Source organism: Hippoglossus stenolepis, chromosome 10 (genome assembly GCF_022539355.2).
Source record: "Hippoglossus stenolepis isolate QCI-W04-F060 chromosome 10, HSTE1.2, whole genome shotgun sequence".
NCBI lineage: Eukaryota > Metazoa > Chordata > Actinopteri > Pleuronectiformes > Pleuronectidae > Hippoglossus > Hippoglossus stenolepis.
The window spans coordinates 11043002-11066273 of record NC_061492.1 but is presented as its reverse complement, the minus strand read 5'-3'; the positions used below and the strand labels follow the sequence as shown (position 1 = coordinate 11066273).

At 42.1% G+C, this 23272-nt stretch overlaps 2 protein-coding genes across 3 annotated transcripts; one reads left to right on the top strand and one right to left on the bottom strand.

The window, feature by feature from the left end:
- The first annotated feature begins 689 nt into the window (after positions 1-689).
- Positions 690-15406, top strand: si:ch211-15d5.11 (oxidation resistance protein 1). 2 transcript variants are annotated; one of them, XM_035168903.2, is made up of 16 exons: positions 690-824; positions 1916-2146; positions 3726-3922; positions 4199-4278; positions 6462-6572; positions 7055-7237; positions 9635-9766; positions 9842-10026; positions 10341-10690; positions 10781-10940; positions 11895-12093; positions 12278-12394; positions 12746-12898; positions 13068-13163; positions 13310-13383; positions 14187-15406. In XM_035168903.2, the coding sequence occupies exons 2-16, from the start codon at positions 2046-2048 to the stop codon at positions 14320-14322; spliced, it is 2274 nt and encodes a 757-aa protein (XP_035024794.1). In that variant the 5' UTR covers positions 690-824; positions 1916-2045; the 3' UTR covers positions 14323-15406. The 2 variants fall into 2 exon arrangements, with proteins under 2 accessions (XP_035024794.1, XP_047197709.1); XM_047341753.1 differs by lacking the exon at positions 6462-6572.
- On the bottom strand, positions 15144-23207 carry selenon (selenoprotein N). Its single transcript, XM_035168905.2, has 12 exons — positions 22770-23207; positions 20995-21112; positions 20747-20877; positions 19807-20019; positions 19599-19723; positions 19281-19418; positions 19120-19201; positions 18648-18836; positions 18449-18554; positions 17619-17731; positions 17417-17518; positions 15144-17038 (listed from the first exon to the last, which is right to left on the bottom strand). The coding sequence occupies exons 1-12, from the start codon at positions 22956-22958 to the stop codon at positions 16871-16873; spliced, it is 1674 nt and encodes a 557-aa protein (XP_035024796.2). The 5' UTR covers positions 22959-23207; the 3' UTR covers positions 15144-16870.
- Between the last annotated feature and the right edge of the window lie 65 nt (positions 23208-23272).

Here is a 23272-nt window from a genome sequence, read left to right as displayed (position 1 = left end):
CCCATAATGAATATAGTCCCCAGAAGATAAATTCGTTTTTTAATGTTATTTACTTTTGAATCGTTTCAATTGTGATGTTTGTGCTGGTGCATATTGTTTTAGAATATAGAATTCAAGATGGTGAAGGTCCCTTGTACGTTTGAATGTTTTCTGTACAATTTAAGTTACCAAGTACCAGTAGATGTTAGCAGGTGTTAGCTGCCACCAGTGGATGTTAGGGACATAAACTCAGTTGTGCGCCTAAGCGTCATCAAGTTTGTTGGCCTTGTAATCAACCTAATGTATATTTGGAAGTTGTTCGGTGTTATATCGTTGTTATTGTTGTAAATGGATTTGATTGCTGAATTTGTATTTTGCAATAAAATGAAAAAAGCACACAAAATTTTATTTATAAAGCACATTTGTACACCACAACCAGAGTTGACAAAAGTGCTGTACAATAAATAATTGCCATTATGAACAGCTTTGAACCCTTTATTTCTTATATTGTAAGTTACCACGTATAAAGGATGAATTGGCTGCAATTAATTAATTTATCTTTGGTAATTAGTGCACTGTGGATCAGTTATAAGCCATTAACAGGGAATCTTCTAGCCCTTTACATATTTTTGCACGAATAAAGCACAAAGATGGTTGGCCAAGAGAACAAGATGGTTCCCTCCCATCTACTTCCGTCTCCCGTCCAATCCCTGGCCGCCCGGGCAGGAGGCATCTTGACAGTCGGTGCGTCAGGTCCCTCGGGCTCCGGGCTGGTGTCTGCAGTGATATCATAACACTGCAATATGAAGACACGCTCATCTGACCGACACCCATCTCCATCTCAGGTCAGTGAGGAGCACACAGCTCCGTGTGTCTGCTCCTCTCACTTCCTCATCTCTGCTCAGCTGAGGATCTGATGGGGTTTTTTTTCTCTTCCTGCCATAGCCGCTATCTCCGTTATTAATCCCTTATGTCGTCTGAAATGCCCACTTCTGTCACGGCGATACACGGACCTGCTGCATTTACAGGAGGCAACGTGTTGTCGTTTTATCCGAATGACGCCATGTGTGACTGACTAATGTTGGGAGCTGTTGCAATCTGCAGGGCAAAGCTAAGCTAGTGTCGTTGTTGCTGTTCATTCAAAGAGAAGGTGCAGCAGTGAGGCTTTCATGAAGCTGATGCGTTCCTGTGTCATGATATGAGCAAAGGCTGAGCTCATTACATTTTCAAACTTATTCAAACCCTCTGATCCATTGTATTATATTTAACTGTCTTATAGAAATATAACAAATAATAAAATAAAATAATAAAAATGTGAAACTACTCCAATTTGCTGTTTGATCTACAATAAACTTCGAATTTGTAGTTTGGTCTGCTAATATGAAACTACTCAAATTTGTAATGTGTTCTCTAAATAAGAAAATTCTCAAATTAGTAGTTTGTTCTCCAAATACGAAACTACTCAAATTTGTAGTTTGGTCGGCAAATCTGTAACTACTCAAATTGCAAATGTGAAACTATCAAAAAACAACTCAAATATGTGGTTTGGTCTACAATTACGAAAAACTACTAAATTCTGTAGTTTTGTCCACAAATATAAATCTACTTAAATTTGTGGTGTGGTCTACAATAATGAACTAAAATGCGTAGCTTGGTCTGCAAATATGAAACTAGTCATATTCTTAGTTTGGTCGGTTCCCACAAGGTCAGATTCATTGATTGCAAAACACATTTAAAAACCAATAATATGCACTGATTGACAGTTTAATTGAATTTTTGAAAGCCGGCTCCATTATCCTGCTAAGTGTGTAGTTCATTTCCTCATGGGGTCATGTTGCTGCAGGTACAGTAGAGCTTTTAACCCCCCTCCTTATCCTTCCCTCCATTCCTCCCTCCTCCTGCCCAGCTGATGTTTGTAAAAATCCGTCCTGTGTAGGTGCTGTAAACTGGGCCAGTAGGCAGGCATGGGGAATAAAAGGAGGAGGAAGGATGCCAGCTGAGCCCCCTCGTCCTCTCTGCATCTGCCACTAAGTCTGCCAGCTTCCCACTAAAGAACGGAGAGGAAAATGGCTCAGTCTGTGAGGAGGCCCGAGATTTTAGGAGCCGCCGACAACGAGCCCAAGAGGGACAAGAGCAGGAGCAGCTACTTTGGCAACGTCAAGAGCAGGTCAGTGCCTCTATAAATACCAAACACGGATTACTGGAAAGAAAACAGAGAAAGCTCCAAGCAGCCATGTGACAAGTCTGGCTTCTCAGGTTTTAGCACGCCATTATTCATTCTTTCATTAGAGGGTGGAAAGATTTTTTGCGATTGACTACAAAACAAATATGAAGGCTTTTTTTTTTTTAAAAACAAAATACACATTTGTCATCAGTTGGTTTCACCCACCGTCGCTGAATGACGCCAGGCTCCATCACAGAGCCTCATGTGGGTGAAAGGTGCCGCATCTCGCCAGGAACACACTTCCTCAGCCATCGCACAAACAACTCCCACTTCCCTATAAATAACTCTGGTCAGACTGTGAACGCTGCTCTGTACAGTTGTTCACACTCGAAATGCCCTAAACAGTAAATCCTTGAATCCAAAGGAAAACAAAACAATTCATGTTTGAGCATGGAAGTTCAATCTTGAGCTGAAGGAAGGATATCTGTGTAGAAACATAATAAACAACTGCTTTTGTTTCATAACCTTCTTAGCAGAAGTGACAAGCAGGAAATGCCATCCTGAGTTTCCACGATATTTTCTGACATTCGTAGACCAATCAACAATGAAAGGATTAAAGTATCTACAAATAAATCGATAATCAAAATAATCGCCTTACAGCAAGAAAGTTCCCAGTTTGAATTCCAGTTCAGCCCGGGTCTGTCTGTGTTGAATTTACATGTGGGTGGCATGTGTACGTGGGTTTCTCTGGGTATTCCGTCCAAAGACATGTTGATTAGGGTTAGGTAAATTTGTTTGTGACTATATTGGTGTGAGTGGGAGAGTGAATGGTGTTTGTCTCTGTGTGTTGAGACACGCTGCGATACGCCGGCGACCTGTCCAGGGTGTTCTCTCTCGTCCGATTGGCTCTAGCACGCCCCGCGACCCTCAAAGAATAAGTTGTTTAGATAATGGGTCGAGGAACCAGCGTCTCCTCAAGTAGTCTCCAGTAGAGGAGACTGTTGAGCTCATCAGGAGCATCACGGGTTTCTTTATAGACCCTGAATAAAAGCATAAATCCAGTGATTTGTGTGAATATGACATTTTATGATTCACGGCTGAAAAGTCAAAGTCAAACAAATGTTCCTTGATTCTACAATAATTCAGCATCTGTAAACAAGTCGCTTTATGACAAATGTTAACTGAGAGTAAGGCTTGCCCCGGACAACTGCTGTAATTCAGAATCTTAAGCGAACTTTCCTTTTTAACATCTTCAAGACCGTTATTCCCAGCTAGTTGGGCGACTGTGTGTCAGGAGATAGAGAGGGTGGTCCACTAACCAGAAGGTCGTTGGTTCGATCCCCGGCATCTGTAGTCTGCTTTCCAAAGTGTCCTGGGGCAAGATACTGAACCCCAAATAGTATGAATGGTTCGTGATAGAAAAAGTGTTGCATATAGAAGTGTGTTAAGTGGTCGATAAAGACTGTATAACGCACTGTATAAACACAGTCCATTAAACTCACCAGGAGTGTGTACTTATCACATGCTGTGAATCCAACTCTATGTGTGTGCTGTGATTAGTCTTTTCTTCTTCATCTTTCAGGCTGGGTTCCAAGCTTCCTCCTGGCGTCTCTCAGCCCCCGCAGTTCGCTAAGCGTCCCTGGGAGACCCAGCCCCAGGCCCGAGTGATGCAGGAGGCCATAGTCCGAGGCCAGCGTCAGCACCAGGCCATTGTGGGCCGGCCTCTCAACCACATCCCCCACATCAGAAACCCCAAGCTGCGGCAGTACTACCTGCAAGGTACCCCTGAACGGTTGGATATACACCTCCAGGCAGGGCGCAGGCTGGAGGGAAAGTAGCTGTGGCGTCATCTTGAATTCACATTTTACCAGCCTGATGTCAGTTTCATGTCATTTTGCGTAAAGTTATTTTCACGTGACTGGCAGTCTTGTGAGCTGTAGACACTTCTGTTAATCCTGTTAGCAAGTGATGCTGAGGCCTTTTCATTGTGTGATGCGCTGTGGATGTTTTGTCATAAGGTACGACACAGAAATAGTGTTTTTTTCTTATTTACAGGGACCTCATGGGATCTAAACAATCCTGCAGTGAAGCAACAACACATGGCCGAACTGTCAGATGACAGCAGAAGCAGCAGGGTGAGTCACACTTGATTTTACTTCAGCTGTGGGAACCTGCAGGGAGAGGATTGGGGAAGTGGCAGATAACAGCTTTATCGCTGCATGCATATATATGTCAGCTGATCAGGTATATCAGAACAATGCTGGTTTGGTTTCACAGTTTATGGTCTGGATAGAGTTTGATAAAGAGCGTCCAAGGTTCAGAGCCGCGTGTCCGAGCCGTCACAGCCGTTTCTGCGGCACCATGGGGAAGCAGAGTCTGTTACAGAGCCTCTTCCACAAATACAGCTGCAGGAATCTGTATTCAGATGTTAACTCAAAGGTATTTGTCAGCTTTTTGATTTTGCTGCCAAGCCGTTAACTCTGAGTTGATTTTAAAAAAAAGAAGCAAGTGTTGTTTTGTTTTGCATTATCATCGATCTGGAGAGTGCGATAGTGATAATTACGAAGTGCTCTATTCGGATTTGTCTTTATTCATTATTATGCTCCTTTTACACCTTTTCTTTCATTTTTAATTTCTCTTCTTCCTTCACATCATTTGCTTCTTTTGAAAAAGTGGCTTTAATAGATGTGTACACTTTATCCAGATTTTGAAGACAGACATTGGATCATGTTAAATCACGCTTTTACCCAATTCATTATATTCTACATTAACTTCAGGCGTAAACTGAATTGTTTAATCCAAACCACAGACTCTATACAAGCCTCTCACCTATTTTCTTAATAAGATGTGTGTTTGTTAAATTATTTAAAGTCTATTCGATGCATTTTTTTTCACAGTTTTTACAATCAGTGACCAGTTCATTAGATGCACCAGTTTTAGTTTTAGCTTCATTTCAATGCTCATAGAGTTTGTGCTGTATATTGTTGCTGCTGTTGAATGTTATTGTGTTATGCTGAGAGGTGTTTCTTAAAATCTAATGGTAGATAAACTATTAGAAACATCCCTCAAGACGTATATTGAGATTAAAAGTGGATTTTTAGCAGCACATCAACCTTTTTTGTAATTTTGTTTTCAATAGATGTTTATCCAGATATACAGTTCATGTGTCAATGCACACAATTGCGCACACACAAACACACATAGAGATCCAAAGATGCATCCACACGCTCACACCCACACAAAAAGCACACAATTGTTTCAGTGGTCACACAATCCGTCAGGCGCATGAAATCTAATTTAGGTCAATGGATCCATCTGTCAGCGGACGACAGTTGCGGAGATGATTCTTCACTTTAGCTATTTCAAATATTCAGCTGGCAAACAATAATATATTTTATTCACTGGTGAAGATCCAGCCTGATGAAGCAAGAGCTTTGTGTTTAGATTTTAAGGTGGAAGGAGAATGGAGTCTATTCGTGGTCTTACGGTACTCGTCCTTGGAACGGAAAAAGAGCTTAAGACAAACAAAAAAAAATCATTCTACGGTAAAATCTTCTGAAACTTGACACACAGACAGTGGGGGTCACCCTGAACAAGAGGTGAAATATCTGTGTCACCTCTCGAGGATTTGTTGTTAACTGTCGTAAGTCTGTGTTACAAAATACTGCTCAAACTCCAATGTTAATAATAAACTTTATTTATATCGCACTTTTTTAAACAATGTTAAGAAGTGCTTAACAAGAAGAAATAAAAACAAAAATTAAAAGCCAGACAAGGAAGTTGACTAAAAGGACATCGGCCGCATCACATAAGAGATAAATAAAGAATGCAATCATTTGCAAAACTTACAGAAAGAGAAATGTTTTAAGATGAGCCTTAAAAGAAGCTAGAGAGGTTTTGTGTCTGAGATCAGGCTGAGAGCTTCAAAGTGTGGGGCTCTAATAGAAAAAGCTTGGTCTGCCTTTGTCACAATAAGAGGTTATAAGGTGATTAAAACGTCTACATAATAATATATAATAATAATAATAATAAGGTCAGAATACTGTGTCTTAATGTGATTATTTCTTTTTCAGAGTATGATTGGTAGGGTATTATTAGAGTATTATTCAGGTTAAGATGTCAGTGTTTTATTCAGACTATTGTTTTAATCAGGTTAATATTAGAATATTGCTGTCCATGTGACATTTAAAAATAAGCCTGATTCACACAGAAGTAAAACATTTTCATCTCTGGTCTTGGCGGAAGTTGAGATCTGATCATCTACCGAAAAACAACGTTCAAAGATTTTATTTCTATTTTTAATATACTTGTGTTTTAGGGTCTCCATGGTGACACAGTGTTCAGCATCTCATCTCAGTTCAGCAGCAACGGTTCATCCTCTGCAGATTCTAATGTATCCTCTGCATCTGCTGCCCTCATCACTAGAGAGGTACGAGTCAACTGTAAGCACATGATGGCAGCTGACGTATGACTCACAGGTTAAGTGTGTGCATTAGGTGTGTGTGTGTGTGTGTGTATATTTGCGTACTTTATTTGAAATGCAAATCAACAGCTTCTCCAATTTAACTGCAAGTATTTAGCTTGAGGCAGGAAATCTTTTGCTCCGCCTTAAATTCATAGAGCAACAATCACCCAAAACCCAAAATATATGAGCAAACTGGGAATGGTCCATGATATATGATCTATACTCACTGTCATCTTTATGTCGTGAATTGTTATATTGTTGTGGTAAAAGGGTAAAAGCCTCCAGCCCCTCACGCACAGCCCTTATTCAAAGCTCTAATGTGACGACAAACAAAGAGGAGAGGGGAGGTGCAGGCCTGTAGAAAGAGGAAGTGGTCACTCCTGTCCCCGGCTTGTGTCTATTTCAATGTCAGAGCTATTCTAATCATGGCTTCCATTCTGAAGCAGCTGGTCGCAGCGAAGGGGAGAAACACCAACTCCACCGAGGACCGAGGATCGTCCACACCAGAGCTGGACTCAGGCTCCGGACCTAAAGAGAAACCCCAGGGAGAGACGGACGTGGACTGTTTGGATCCACACCCTGCTCCACCACTCTCCCCCTCCCCAGAAGCTGAATATGACAAACTGCTGGTAAGAAGAAGAAATTCGGTTTATAAAGTGTTCATTGTGCAGTATTTTAAAACATATATGTGTATATTTTCTTAAGTACTGTATTATCTCTTTCCATTTCCATTATTTTATATTTCTATTCCATTACATTTCATTGGGAAATATTGTACTTTTTACTCCATTAATTGACAGTTGTAGGCTCTAGTTACTTTTCAGATTAAAACATAAAAATTATGATAAAATATTAGTTGTTTTTAAAGATTAAAAGACAAACACCAAAAAATTAAGTGTGAGTTGTTGCTGATGTTCTCCCCTAAACCTCTCAGACGGTTTAATTTTAATAAATATTCAAACCGGTCGAGTGAATCTATTATTTCACAGTAAAAAAGATTAGAGAAACGTTTGTTTGTGTAGCTTGTCTTGTTTTCTGCTCCATTAATTATCTGACGACCCCTCAGATTCATGTTGTGGTTCTATGAAAGGACCTTAGGTTGGGAACTGCTAAACTACTTAACCGTAAATAGAATGGTCAAAACTTACTCCACCAATAAACTCCTGCCGACACATTGGTTTTAATAACCTAATGATGAAATGTGTAATAATACATCAATCACTGAGGCCATTTTACTGCACAACAAGAACTTTTATGTCTTATGTACATTTTGCCAATAACACTTTGACTTGAGAGGGATTTTTCACATTCAGGACTTTGTAATGGAGTATTTTGAAACTGTGGTATTGGTACTTTTACTTATGTGAACGATCGTCCAACCCTTCCGGCTTTACTGCTCCACCTGTTTCTGTAACTAACCAGACAGAACCAACACATATAATCCACACTGCTGCTGCCAAAATGAAAGATCTCAATCTCTCTGAGCTCAATTCTAAAGCCATTACTCACATCCCAACGTTTACAGCACTCGACATCACTCACTCACTCACCTACCACTTCAACATAACATTAAGGCATCAGGGCACAGGCTCAGTAAAGTGCAACGCTTCGGCAAAATCATGGTACCTGCCATCACATGATCCCGCTGTTAACCCAGCTCTTTACTAACAGTCAATGTTTCATGATAATATCCTTGTTCTTACTCTTGTTGTTGTCTAATGATGTGTACTGTTTGCTGTGAAGCTGTTGTTTTTTATTGTGAATATTTTATGTGAAACTTAATTTCCCACGTCTGGGCTGACTGACTGACTGACTGACTGACTGACTGACTGACTGACTGACTGACTGACTGACTGACTGACTGACTGACTGACTGACTGACTGACTGACTGACTGACTGACTGACTGACTGGCTGGCTGACTGACTGACTGACTGACTGACTGACTGACTGACTGACTGACTGACTGACTGACTGACCGACCACTCCTGTGGATTAAGGTTAAATAATATATTGACCTCTAACTGTAATAGATCAAGTTATAACCAATGATTGTTCTCCAAACAATGCAACTTGATAGCAACCTAAGTAAGGCAGTGATACTAGCAGCTGTATTTACCTTACATAGCATGACATGAGAATAACAATTTGACGCTTAAGTTCAAACACAGTATTCCTTATGTTAAGTGAAAATAAAGGTAAAACTCTTTGCTTCTCTTAGCTTTTAACAAAACTATTTTGAATATGAAACAATATGAAGAAGACGCCACTAAAGAATAAAAGATAAATTAACCGTGTAATTAAACTGATTTGATCACAGTAGTGGTCGTTCATCTTCATAGCTGCACTGTGCAGGTTTTTCCAGTTACATGATTCCTCTCCGCTGTGGTGAGAAAAAAAACAGACGAAGAATTTTAATAATTGGTCAGATGAACAGAACGTTGCCATGGAAACGTGCAACAAAACAAGACACTGTAACCCAAACATTAATCCAACACTCGTCACATCATTCTGTGCTCTGTGGAGGCAGAAATTATGTTTGTGATGATGTAGAGGGCGAATAAGCAGAAAACACAAGAGGGAAAAATAAGATTGTTTTGTGTAGATTAAATTCTATTTAGCAATTTTATTGACGACTGAAAATGACGAAAAAATTTCAATTTCTTAAAGACCAAGTCAATTTAATTAAGATATTCTTTTATTACCTTATATACATAGACAGCATATAATGAAACAACATGAACTCTCACAAAATGTCCAGCCAAATCATCTTGATCGCCCCCTGTTGGCTGGCTGCGGGATAGGTCATAAACCCTTGATGGAGGTTGGAGGAGATGGATTTTGGCTTAATTTTTGCATGATGAAAGGAGGTAGAGATGCGTCGTCCTTCTGTATTTACAGTCTATGCTTCACTGTCGCACATAAAAATCTATATATTTTTGCTTAAAAATTGATTATCGATGTAGCTCACTTATTGTTTTGGTTCAAATTTTATTATAATGTATTTTTATTCGTTGACACTGACAGGATGTGGAGGCGGTACCGCTGCCTGATGGACAGCTCTGCTTATTGGCTCTCCCACCAGAGTGCTGTCAGGGGGAGGGACCGGGGGCCACGCCCTACCTCAAACTTTTCTGCCGCTACATCACTGATCGCAAGGTGGGTGGAAAAAACATTTGTCGTAACAACAAACGAAGTACACGTCTGTTAGCTAACACATTTTCTGTCTCTCAGGGTGTCGTTTCTGGGATCCTGCTGGTGACTTCTAATAAGATCTTCTTTGACCCGTGTAAGACTCTCCCTCTGGTGAAGGAACACGGCTGTGAGGAGTACCTCCTGTCGTGTTCGGTCGACAATCTGGCATCCGTCTCCTTCTTCTCCGACATCTCACACGTTCACTTCAACGCCTCCCAGCAGAGGTCAGCAACGGTCCACTGCCCCTAAACAACACATACATTTGTACTTCTATCTTAGTGAAGACACTCATTGGCATAATAACCATCAGAACTAAATGCCTAGCTCTAACCCTAACCTAAACCTAATTCTAAACCTAATCCTTAAACCAAGTCTTAACCCTCAAACAGCCCATTGAAGAAGTGAGGACCGGCCAAATTGTCCTCACTCTGTAGGGTCTATGCTTAAAATGGTCATCACAAAGGTATAAGTACAGAAACACGCACTCAGGTTACATAAGAAGTCAATCTCAACATTTCTTGTTCTTCTCTTTTTTTAGGAGAAAAGGAACGACATTTCTCCAGAAATTGAAAACTACCAAAAGCCGAGCAGGCAGCGACCCAAACCACAAGGGGGAGTCGGTTCCAGCTCTGGTGTCTACCGCCTCTTCAGATTTGTCCAGTCTGGCTCTGAGCCTGACCAAAGAGGTTTCTGGAGATGAGGAGGCTGAGAGCAGAGACATGGCAGAGGAGCTTGAGCGCTGCCCGCTGGAGCTGCTGTCTGAGGCGTCGGCCGGTGGCCTGGGAGTGGGTGTCCTGGGCAGCGCCACCTCCTTCTGCTGTGGAGGTCCAGAGGCGGCGAGTACAAAACTGATGCAGGCTGATGACACAGAGAAGAGTCAGAACACAGGTACGAACGTGATTTATGTTCTGTGAGTATTATTTCTATTAATTCCCGACAGCATGAGTCAACCTTTGTTTTTTTTTGGTTTGTTTGCAGTGCCTCGTAGGCCATCAGCAGGTGGTGCTGGCAGTCTGATGTTTGTGCGCCTGCGTGTTCACACGTCTGCAGGAAAGAAACGGGGTGTGGGAGATCTTCACCTGGGGTCAGCCAAAACCTTACCCAGAAGAGACGCCTGGCTCGCCCTGTCACAAGAAAGGTACAGTAATGGCAGAGAATGGATCTGATGTCCAATCATCAGAGATTTTAAAGGGTACAGAACATTCTGTGCAGCAGAATCTGAGATTTCTCAGTCAGTCTCAAATCCCCGCTTCTCCTAATAAGGTTACTACTGGTCTCATTAAACCAAAATGCCAAACTCGAGGCTTTAAAGCGACAGTTCTCAAACCAAAGAGTGATGTAACAGTGGGTTGTCATCAGAGTGTGGATACTTGACCTGAGCCTGTTGGGACTCATCGGGCCGGGTTCAGACAAAATGTTTGAAATGTTTTTTGGTTTGTGTCGGGTTCGATCATGTTGGCTGGACTATCTACTTCCTTTTTTACTCTGCATGTGCCTGTAATCGTTCAAAACGTTGGGCTCGGGTGTGGAACTCAAGCCCAATATAACACTGTAACACGTAATATTTTCAGAACCACAGAAGCCATCGTACGACTGTATGTAGTTTGTGTAGTTCTGACATGTATTAGTCATCAGCTTTGTTTTGCATTTCTACCTCACTTCAAAACTGACATCCATTCATTACTCTGTTCACCTGTGAGGCTTGAACTCGTCACTGCTGTTGTATATTAACCCGCTCCATCCGTTCTCTTACCAACTTTATAAAAACACTAACGTTACCGTGAACAAACAAAGGTGGCTTATGAGAAATTAATGAGTCAACAGTTAGTTAGGTATGATCCCAGTGAAAGGCCTCCACAGTAACTATTTGACAGGTTTGGGAGAGGTAATTACATGTATTTAGAGTATTACAGAGTTTTTCATTTCAAAGGAAAATTCTGTACTAAACTTGCTTTATTCATTATTTATTTTACAGTTATAACTATGAGCTATAGTTACTTCATCAATAATCTTTCTCAGCATGTTGACTCACTGACGGTGTGTGTTTGTCATTTCAACATCTCTGAGCCACTGCGTTCTTCTCCCCCTGCAGCTCAGATGAGCTGTATGCCTACCTGACACACTGTCGACCGGACTTGTGTGTACTTGAGGGAGAGGGGGTTGAGGAGGAGGGGGAAGCGGACCGTGACGAAGAGGAGTTTGTACTAATCGAGGACAAAGGGGAGGAGGAGGAGGACAAGGAAGAAGAGGAGGTGTTCCAGAGACACCGCGGCTCGGGGGACGACTGGGAGGTAAATGGGTTCACTTCGGTCTCACGAGAGAGGGGTGGTCTCGCCAGGGTTAGTTGGGCATTTGTGAGAATTCTGGAGGATAACAGATATGTTTGTGTGTGAAAGATGAAAGTCACTTTAGTCGGAAATACTTGATTCTTGATGTTCCAGAACAAACTAAATTATCAGGTTTTTTTTTTTTCAGATGGTGTTGATGGAGGAGAACGGGGACAAGCCGACCCTGCTCATTGACAGGGAACCTGAAGGACTCAGTAATATTGTAGAGAGCAGCCACATTTTGGAAGCGTCTCACGTTCGAGAGGTGAGTAACACTTCCCACGCTGCTTCACGACAAGCTAGGTCTTTTTATTGTTTTGGTTGAAAGACCCCTCCTAGTGGCCGAAGTTACATATTGTACAATCTAATTAAGCTCTCAGTAAATCTCCAGTTCGTAAACATTTACACTTTAACGTCTGGAACAACTGGATCCAGAACCAGAGGAGGCAGATTGTTGTGTGGATAAAAATTATGTTAATTAATCTCTGGATCATGAAAACACACTTCTACATGAACACACAAGTTATCTACCGTATCTGTTCAGCATTTAAATGTCAGGATGTGGCCCTACTTTTATTGTCAATCCCTCCTTTACTTTTCATTTTCATGTTTGCAGTTATGTAAGGAGCTTCCCCCCCGGACAGTGAGTTACACCTGGCAGCTAAAGTACAGTACGTCCCGTCACGGTTCCAGCCTCAAGTCCCTCTACAGAAAACTCAGTGGCACAGACTCTCCTGTGCTTATTGTCATCAAGGACGCACTTGATGAGGTAAAAAAGAAAAGAAACCACACATCTCCAGTATCAGTCTCTTCAAAAAACAGCAACAAAATTTGTTTCCTTTCCCTGTAAAGCACTTTATAACTCTGTGCTGAATAAATAAAGTTTCCTAGCCTGCCTTTTATTTTTGATAACCCCTCTTGTTACTTTTCTTGGTCAGATATTCGGGGCCTTCCTCTCTCATCCTTTGAGGCCCAGCGAGAAGTTCTATGGCACAGGAGAAACGTTTCTCTTCATGCTGCACCCTCGCTTCAAGGTAAAGCTGTCAACAAGTATTGAAGTATTTCTCTTTGATTTGGTTAATTCGGGTAAATGACTAAAGGGTGAGGATGTTGAGCAGCAGGTTTTGAACTTTGCACACCTTCAGTATTTGTGATGCCTCCTGTTACTGTGTCCCTGCAGTGCTTCAGATGGACGGGAGAAAACTCTTTCTTCATCAAAGGGGACTTGGACTCTTTTGCCATTGGTGGAGGCAGGTAATGTCTCTTCCCTTTACTTTCTCACTTGCAATCAGCTTATATTTCAATGAGGAGGGACTTGGATTGAAAAATTAATACGAGAAGAAAGCGTTATGGACTATCATTTGTCCCTTCTACCCCTCGGGACGTCATCAGGGTTGCAAGGGGGTGATTGGTCGGTGGTTCAGTGGTGGTTGAAGGGATCCAGAGAATGCTGAAGACCTGAATGAGATGAGTGGACATTGGATATGGAGGCTGGAGGTGATTGGAGAGGAGGGTCGCAGCGAATCACTGAAATGACAGCTTATATTGAGAGAGAGAGAGGGGAATAAATTTTAAATCTGGCTTCAACAACAGGATTGGCTGATTGAGATCATGCCAAAATCTGATTGGACTAACACAGATAGTCTTCCTGATTGAACTTAGGCTGTGCTTCATTTGTATGTTATGTAGGAGCGTTTCAAGGGACTTTGAGGGCCTCAGGCATAAGGGGCCTTACATTGACATCTACTCAACCCACCCCCAAATTAGACAGTTTAATCTTCAACCAAACCTCTGAAATGAAAAAGCGTTTAGCAGAAAGCTGATGGCATGAGGACTATAGCCTCGTTGCAGTCTCCTATACGTAGCCGATCATAGAATTAACGTAGTAAGCCATTCTCTGGGGCTCCTCTCAGCTCGTGTCTCCAGTCAGTTTCCTGCTAAGCCAAACCAGTTGCATCGCCCCTGATGTAATGTACAAATTATTTCAAAATTCAGTCCAACCAAGCTGTAAAAGAAAAGTCTCTTTTCCTTCAGTACCCCCTCTGTCTCCTCCGCAGTGGTCACTTCGGTCTGTGGGTGGATGAGAACTTGTACCTGGGCCGCAGCAGCCCCTGCTACACCTTCAATAACTGCTGCCTCTCAGAGACGGACGACTTCCGCATCATGGAGCTGGAGGTGTGGACGTTCAACTGAGGGAGACGCGCGAAGGCGAAGATTTCTACTCGACTCACCACGTCGCTGCTGATCGGCTTCATCAACGCAGAATTTAACATAAAAGACAAGCAGCTGTTCGCTCATTTCAAGGTGACGTCCATTTCAAACATAAAAAAACTAACCACAGACTGCTGGATGTGTCCGTGTGATCAAGTGCTGTGGATTTTCATGAAGTGGAACCGAACAAGGCTGAGTGGGATCTCATGCTGGACTGTTTTAATGGCTGACTCATTCCTTTAGGTTCAAACGGAGTCCTGCAGTCGTGAGTCGAGCTGGATTGTTTGAATCCTCATTTTTGAATGGAGCGAGTCAGGAACTGCACTTTGCTCTTAGTGAGAATCAGTAACTTTATTATCTCATTGTGAAGGTACACCTGTCATATGCATGTCCCCACATTCATACAGCTGAGTTTAGTTAATGCTAAACCTCTCAAACACTTGAGTCCTCTTACATTTCTAAACTGCATGTGTACAGTTCAACAGCCACATTAGTCCGATCATTCTTTCAGTCACTTTTCATTTCTCCAGGTTTTCATCATTGGCGTTATTAAAAATAATCACGAGAACTGAGAAAATCTTTCCGGTTTTAAAAAGGTCTGTACTCACAATCAATCTTGTAATCCTCATTAATGACTATTCTGAACTCTTTTCATTTCAAGTGATGACTGCAGATTAATGCAGTTTTGTTATTCAACTCTTTCTGTCACTTCGGTACCGCAACCGACTTTGCTTACATTGTACAGTATTATAGATTAGTTAATAAAAATCAGCACAATGTCAACAATGATAGAGAGAACACAATTCAATGTGTAAAAAAACAACAACTTTTATTTCACCTTCAAAAAATAACACTGGTAGAACAGGTTTCCAACAGTCAGAAATCTCACGCTGACAGGACCTTGTATGTCTGTATTGTACTGTTACAATGTTATTCTCATTATCAAAATCCACTGGTACTAATCAGATGAGTTTTTTAAATCATTAAGTTCTCCTGTTTCACACTTGTAACCGAAATTGAGGAGGTGGAAATTAGACATACTGTGATAAACAGCTAATTTTGTGTCCATGTTGACTTGTTTTTTATGCCTCTGCAGTGGCAACAGCTGTGTTTTCAGGTTGTCTGTCCATCCGTCACATTCTTGTGAACATGATATCTCAAGAACTTTCCCTTGGGCTCACAGATGAACTGATTTTGGTAGTCCAATGTCAAAGGTGACCTCACAATACACTTGTTTTGCCTTGTGAAAGTTTTATCTTAATGATGCCTCGAAAGAATCCTTTCAAATATGGCACAAATGTTTACTTAGATTCACTGATTAGATTTGAATGGTCAAAGGTTAAAGGTCACCGTGGCATCACAAAACATTTTTGGCCACTTGATAACAATATTTGCCTTTAGGGAATTACTTCAAAGTCCAGTTGTCACTTGGACTTAAAAATTAACAGATTCGATCTCAGAGGTCAAAGGTCACAATGACCTCATGAGTCAGGAAAAAATGTATGTTGACTTAAATTCACTAATTGGTGGATTAATTAAACCACAGGGCGGTAATTCTGGTTTCCCCTGAAAATATTATAATTTTTCTCTTTGTTTAGCTAAAGACACGAGCAAATGTAGTAGTTTGATTGGAGTGTCAAAGAGAATACAGCACTGTGTGCCTTTCAGTTAAGGGATCAAACAATTCTGCAAAAGAAATGACCATTTGGTTCCACTGAGTTACATAAATATGAAGTAAGTGGGCAAATGCCCAAGCTGTGAGCCAGCTACTGTACATGATAAAAAAAACTTCTTTGGTGTGGTTACATCTTCCTCTGAACACAAAACCTGCAAAATATCTCAACATTTGGTTTTAAACTCAAAGAAAACAAGTAAACTCATCAGTAAATCATGTGGCGCTACCCTGTTAAATTTTTCCAGCTGTGATTATCCCCTGAGACAGCGAAGGTTGTTTCCTTCCAGCAGCCTCAGCAACAACATCAGGCTTCACCCGGCCCGAGAGAGCTTTCAGGCAAAGTCTTCACAAACTGCTGAGACACAGCTGGAGGCGGCACCGGCGCCGTCTCTGGGTAGAATCAGCAGCAGGAAAAACTCATTCAGTCGTTAAATATTGCACATGCAGCACCGGGATATAAAAGAAGGATGATCAAAAAATATGTTGATGCACTTCTGATTTGTCTTTAAGATGACATAAGCACTTGCACTGAAGAATGACTTGGCAGGCCTCCGCCTGCATTTTATATCCACATTCATCAGCAGAGAGAGCAGATCTAAATGTGTTTGGTTGTTACTGCTCAGTGCAAAGCCTTTATCTTTCATTAAAATGTATTACATTGACAGTAACAGTATATTTACTTTTTCTCACAATATAAATACTGTATATAAAACCATTTTTTAACCAGGAGAGACATTCAAATAAATGGTAATAAACAGGATTGAAGGCAAAAACGTTTCTCAGCTGCCAACACTGATGAGAAGGCTTCTCTACATGGAGGGGTTTTCTTAACTCTCAGCCTCTACCACACACACACTACTGTGCCAGGTACTCCTTGGCTTTCTCCAGCCCCTCTTTCAGGAAGCTGATATAAGTGGATGTGGACGGGTCCTCGAACCCCGAAGAGAAGCTGAATGTTGCTCCTTCCTCCTCTGGCTTCATGGCCGTCTGGTCCAGGAAGAAGTTGGCGTTGATGTGGTGGACCTAAAACCAGACATAGAACATGGTAAAAGCTTTCATGAGACTTATTTCACAACAATAGTTGTTTGGCTGATTATTATGAACAAATAAATAAATAGAAACAGCTACAGTGAGTGTAAGCCAAAGTTGGTAGGAGATTTTAAGCTTGTGATGCATTTAATGTTAGAATTTTTAATCACACCGAATTGTTTTTACACTATGGGTGTCATTTTTTTCTGAAACAGCTATTAATATATTAAGAGGATCTGATTTTGTCTCTTTAAAATAGTTTTTGTTAGAGACAAAGTCAACTATTCCTGCACCAATTTATAACTTGAGTTTTAATTTAATATTTAAATTTCTTGATATTAACAGGATACATGATGTTACAGAAACACTTACAATGGTTCCATTGGGCAGCGCCACCATCATCTCCACGGGGAAGTTGTACTTCTCCAGATGTAATCGAGCCTTTTCACTCAGCACAGAGTTCTGCTCATCAGCCTGATAAAAGAGAAAACGTCACTGCAGCAACAGTAGCAGCATGAAACAGCTGAACTGAATAAAAGTAAGTCACTTGTCAGGGCGTCGTTCTCTTGCTCACCTGCAGGCTCTCCAGCTCTTTGACCAGAGACCAGCTGCTGATGAAGCTCTGGTTGAGCAGGGCCAGGACGGGCGAACTTTCCAGGACTGTCTCCCGGAGAGTCCGCCCCGAACCTACATACAAAGGAGAGGAGAAGAGAGAGAGATGTTAAACAAAGCCATAAAAATACACAGAAATGTTCAATTCAAAATGCTTTATTTCAATGACTTATTAGCTTTGCTTTCAAAGTGAGACTACGTGGCTTTTGCTGAAATGCAGAATAGGAGAAGAATCATAAAGCCAGTGCAGCAGCTCAGTAATGTGAGCTATGCAGCGATATTTGCTCACGTAACATAAAACACCAAATTAGGATAAAAAAGTTAAACACCTGAATGCATAAGACTGAGGAACAGTGTGTTTTATTGCTTATGAATTCAACTTTTTGTTTGTAAGAGAAGGATTATCTTATTTCTTCTTTCAAAAGAAAGTTAAAAGTGTCTATGATATGAAGCCAGTGTCCTAAAACTTATTTCCATTGACTGTGGCTCCTCTTTGGAAGCAAAGTTGAATCTTTCTTGCATAAAAACACAATGTTTCACAAGTTAAGTTGTTGTTTGCTGATACTTTTACTGACTATATACTAAAGTAACTCTATCAGGCTTCCAGACTGTGCAACACTCTGCATGAGAAACTGAACTTTGGTGGCATCATTTTGATAAATCTGCTTTTATCTCATACTTTTCTTTGCCTGTTTTCTTCCATTTATAGCCTTGTATCTCAAATCTTACTCCTCTTTGATGTCACTAACAGTGTACAATGCTGTGAAATGAACCGCTTGTGAAGGATCTGACCTCAGCAGGACTGGTCGTCTAAAGCTCCCCAAAGCAGAATGGAATGCACCAGCTTCCTCTCTGCTTGGGCTCGCTCGAAGGCCTCGGAAAAAGGCAGGTAGGACACCTTGAAACGGGAATAATGAGAAACAACTGAGTGAGTGCTACACACACACTTCATGCCAAACAAAGAGGGGAAACGTGTGATGTGGGCGTTTACCCTCTTAAAGGGGTAGAGGGTGACCTCCAGACGCCGAGTGGCTTCTTGCTGACTGATCTCTGAGGTCCAGTGGATGTCTTCGAAGACAAACTGGATGGGTTCGGAGCTGCCGTCCCGACTGTCTATGACGTTGCCCTCCTCGTCCATGATGATGGAGGGAGTGGAGGGGCCCGTGGATCGCAGCTCTAACTGTAAACACATGACACAATTACTCTGACAATCTTATCCTAACTAACTAATCCGAGACGGAGTAAGGTGGGTGATGGTTTTGCTGTCCTAGAAAAAATTGGCTTGCAGGACACAAATGAATGATGCGCACAAAAGGCGATTTAGAAGTGGGTATATGCAATGCTGATTGAAAAAAGAAGTGGGTACCTGCCAATGGCACTCCATCATGTGGCTGCATAGTACAAGGTGAATTATATAATCTAAATAATGTAATAGTGGCCTAAGTGCATTACTGCAGCTGTACCTGCGGGAGGTATCCAATGTCCACCTCCATGTTGCTGCTCTCGCTGGCCCCGTACAGCCACTCCATGTCCACATTCAGAGACCTGAGACGCAACAGGACACGTCACACAGGCTCTACAGGAGCTTACAACAGCACTGGGACACTGAGTCCAATGGTCTTACCTGTGGTTAGGGACGTAGAGGTGGAAGTGTCGGACATGAGATGCGTCTTTAGAGAGGACGATGTTACCAGTGAACTGGCCGGGGGTGAACCAGAAGGGAAAGTCAGGAACATCGTTGAGCTGGAACTCTGCATGAATCCTGCAGAAGAAAACAAGTCTCTGGTGAAGATTCTCATATCCTCAGTTCCCAAGAGGCTCAGTCTCTGAATGCTGTGATTTTCTGTACATAACTGTCAGCACTACATGTCAGCACTAATGTAGAGTGTAATTTCTAAGTTTATAATCATATAAGAAAAGCCCCACTGGAGTCGTTCCTCACCTGATTACAATGTCATAGTAATAGTCGTTGCTGGCACGGATGCAGGCGACTGCGCCCTGAGGAGCGAAACGTGATTTGATGAAGGGCCGAGGGTGGAACATACTCAGCAGGGAGTGGATGAGAACCTGCGGCGGGAGAAGAGCAGCTGTCAATATACAACACAGGTTACGACCTAATCATTACTATATAGGAGTGTTTATTGGGATACCTCTTTCCCTTTTGGTGTGGGAGGGTGGTAGCGATTGTTGGGCAGGTATCCAGTAAAGATGTTGAGCTCACTGGGCATCACCCACCACGTGTCTCCCACTTCAGCCTTGTTCTTTGGGGGCAGGAAGACCCTGAACTGGCTGGCGGAGTATGAAGAAGAAGGCACTGCTGGGCTTTTCCAAGAGCGCAGCCCACTCAGAGAGCTGTGAGAAACCTGAAAGAGACGGTGGCAGAAAACCAGACATTTAAGTTGAATTCATTTCCCACTGGTAATGTCTTCAGATATAAAACTAGATTGTATGCCTCCATCAACCGGTGCAGTTTCAGGCTACATACATTTTTTAAGTTAATCAGTGAGTCTAAGTGAACATTTGTGCCAAATTTGGAAGGACTGTCTCAAGGTATTCCTAAGATAAGGGCTTCACAAGGCAAAAGGGGGTTTTGTGCGGTCAGAATGACCTTTGTCCACCAAATTCTAATCCGTTTATCTTTGAGTCCAAGTGAACCTTTGTACCGAATTTGAAGAAATAAGAATTTATTCAGTCAAAGATTAGTGCATTTCAAATCACTGCTATTTCATTATTTATTCAATTCTTGGTTGCTTGCTAATTTTGAACGAACTGTGTTCACAGGGAGCTTAATTTAAAATGGAAATTTACTATATACTAATATTTATTAACAATAACTGAATTTTTTCTAATAATCTCAACTATCTTGGGGCGGTGCCTCTTTACTGACGTCCGAGCAACCTCTCAGAAATCACTGTGAAAATGTTTCTGTATTTAAAACCTGTGGTGCAGCTTCTTCTGTGATTACATTTTTGGGGCTAATCCGTGACTTTCATCAAAGCAGTTCTACATAGAGCCTGTAAAGTAGTAGAGAGGAAGGAAACAATAAAGCTCCTGTGTGAAAGAAGCCTGGAGAACTTGTTATAATCTCACCCCGAGAAAACCATCCTTGCTTTTCGTCATAGAGTCGAGCAGCAGTGGCTGCATTTTGGCCTCCAACGTCAAAGTCTCTCCGCTGGGATCATGGATCACCTCCTCCTCAAAATCCACAGGGGCTGAGATCCCTGTGAGGGAGCAGTAGGAATCAATGTGGAGATAAAACGTACATGACCAGTGATACTGAGGTTTTGTTAGTGAGCAAGGAGAAGAAAGACGGGAAGAGAAACGATAATATGATGTACCTGTGAGTTTCTCAGCAATTGGTTTAAACTCCTCCGGGCTGAGATAGAGGTCGTGGTCGGTGTCCAGGGAAGCGAAGAGAAAGAGCCCCTCGGCACCTAGAACTCGAACACTCTCCTCCTATCAGAGAGACACAAAGGCATTGGACAGACACTTATTGTCGTTGCACACGCTTCAGAGATTTTCAATGCAGCACCGAAATTGGGCCAGCGAGTCCTCGTATCACAAGAGAGTCAGAAAAGTTGGCTAATTGAAAGAAAGAGGGAGCCGTAGATACTGGCTTAGTTATGCTGTCTTTTCATGATGATGATAAGGAAACATCCTTCTGGATCAATTAGTTGATTTATGACGGCGGTTTCTGAATTTTTCTAAATTGGGGTCCATGAAGGGGTTAACACGGGGGGAGGCAATTATATTTGAAAACGTCCATGCACAATTCCTGTGTAATTTAAATTTAAAAAAGGTTTTCAAGACTACTGACAGGACAGGGGCACTTCAGGGGCCAGTCAGATTCCAGCTTGCTTCGCCTCTGCATCCGCCCCTGATTTATGAGAATATTGAGTTTTTGCTAATCAGAATGGAAACACTAAATCTTTTTGAGCTATAAGTTGAGTGGAAGGTCTGGCCAATCCATCTGGCCCTGCAGAGTGTCAGAGACGCCGCCTTCCGTGAGACAGGTTTCTTAAAATAGACAGATGTCTGATTTCAATACTTTCGTCCTTTTTGCAGAAGAGCTGATTCCTCACTTATATTCGAAGGTGTTATGTTCAGAGTCAATGTCATAGTGCTGTTGATGATGAGAAGGTAAATGCTACACTGTGTTTTTGTTTGAGCAACTGCTTCTTACAATCCTCTCTAAACCCAACAACATACAGTACAGAACAGGAGATGTGTAAAACACCCTGCTGCAGATGTGTGCGCTATTTTTAACTCCAGGTAGGATTATCTACTTTGAGCACATTGCAGGACTTGTAGTGTTTAGTCTGAGCGTCCGTCCGTCCGTCCGGCCTCAGCAGTTCAGTCTGGATAGAGATCAGCCCAGAGGCCACAGATTCCTGGCGTGTGTTTTAGAATCAGACCACCCTCTCTCTGACAGACAGATGCGTGCCTACAGGCGTATGCACAATGGAGGGAGAGAGAGGGGGGAAGGAACAATTTGGAGACCCTCTGTAGGCAAACAAGCCTGGGTTTACAGGGTTTTAACAGCTGGGACACAGAGCCACAGCCCACTAATAAAACACTATGAGGCGGAAAGTCTGCACATGGGCTGTTTTAAGGCGTCTGGTGTCTGGCAAATCATTTGTCTGAAGACAAACTAAAGTAAAACATAACTAAATATTATGGCCAATCCAAACTTTGGTAGGGATTGATTTGGACAGGCGAATACTTATCACAATAAATCATCAATAGCAATCCCCTAACCCTAACGAAGGTTAAATATATTTATCAATAATTAAGGTATAACAAGTAATTGATCTTCCTGTTACTCAGGAGCAAAAATAAGTATTTACCCTTAAAATAAATAATAAATAATGTGACGTTTATCGCGATAATTATGGGTATCGACCAATCAGATTTTTTTTTTAATCACAATATAACGATGGCCACATTCTCAAAACCCTATAATTGATACTACTCTGGCACATATCTTACAGTAGATTGGCAGATATGATCTGACTGAATGTGCCTTTATACATGTGGATTTCTGTCCTGGTAGTGTTTACAAGGTTAAAACATAAACCCCCAGATGTTATGAGACGTGTAGAGTATGTCTCACATGACGTTTGACGAGCTGAGCGTCCTGGTAGCACTTGATCCCCAAAGCGAGCAGAGGAACGGCGCCGAGCACCAGCAGCGTCCACAACGCCCGGTGCACCCACGACCCTGAGCCCGCGCTCCGGCGCCTGTTCCGCGGCGGACTTCCTCCCTCATCCTCGGGTGCTCTGTTATCCACGTCCGCCGCCATCCTTCGATCCCGCACCGAGGCTATTTGGAGGAGGAGGGGGGCATGGTCGTCGGGCTGTAAAGCGACGGTAACGCCTCGGTATAAAACTTTGTCCTTAAAAAAAAAAAGTCTGTGGAAATCTACCGACAGCTCTTGGGTCCTGTAGCCGGCGGCAGCGCGTCCTTTTCCGGGCGTTACAGTCTCGGCAGATGTCTTGTTTCCCACATCCAACCACAGCCGTATGGATGTGGACGAAGTGCGTCAGGTTAGCGAGTGATAGCCGGGTGAAAACCGGATATCAGCCTTTAGCTAGATCAAAATAAAACCACTCTGTA

Bases quoted from the DNA above. Each gene is read 5' to 3' on its own strand.
- si:ch211-15d5.11 (XM_035168903.2), top strand. From the start codon at position 2,046: ATGGCTCAGTCTGTGAGGAGGCCCGAGATTTTAGGAGCCGCCGACAAC. The intron at 9,767-9,841 runs GTGGGTGGAAAA...TCTGTCTCTCAG, and splicing joins GCTACATCACTGATCGCAAG to GGTGTCGTTTCTGGGATCCT. The intron at 12,395-12,745 runs GTGAGTAACACT...TCATGTTTGCAG, and splicing joins AAGCGTCTCACGTTCGAGAG to TTATGTAAGGAGCTTCCCCC.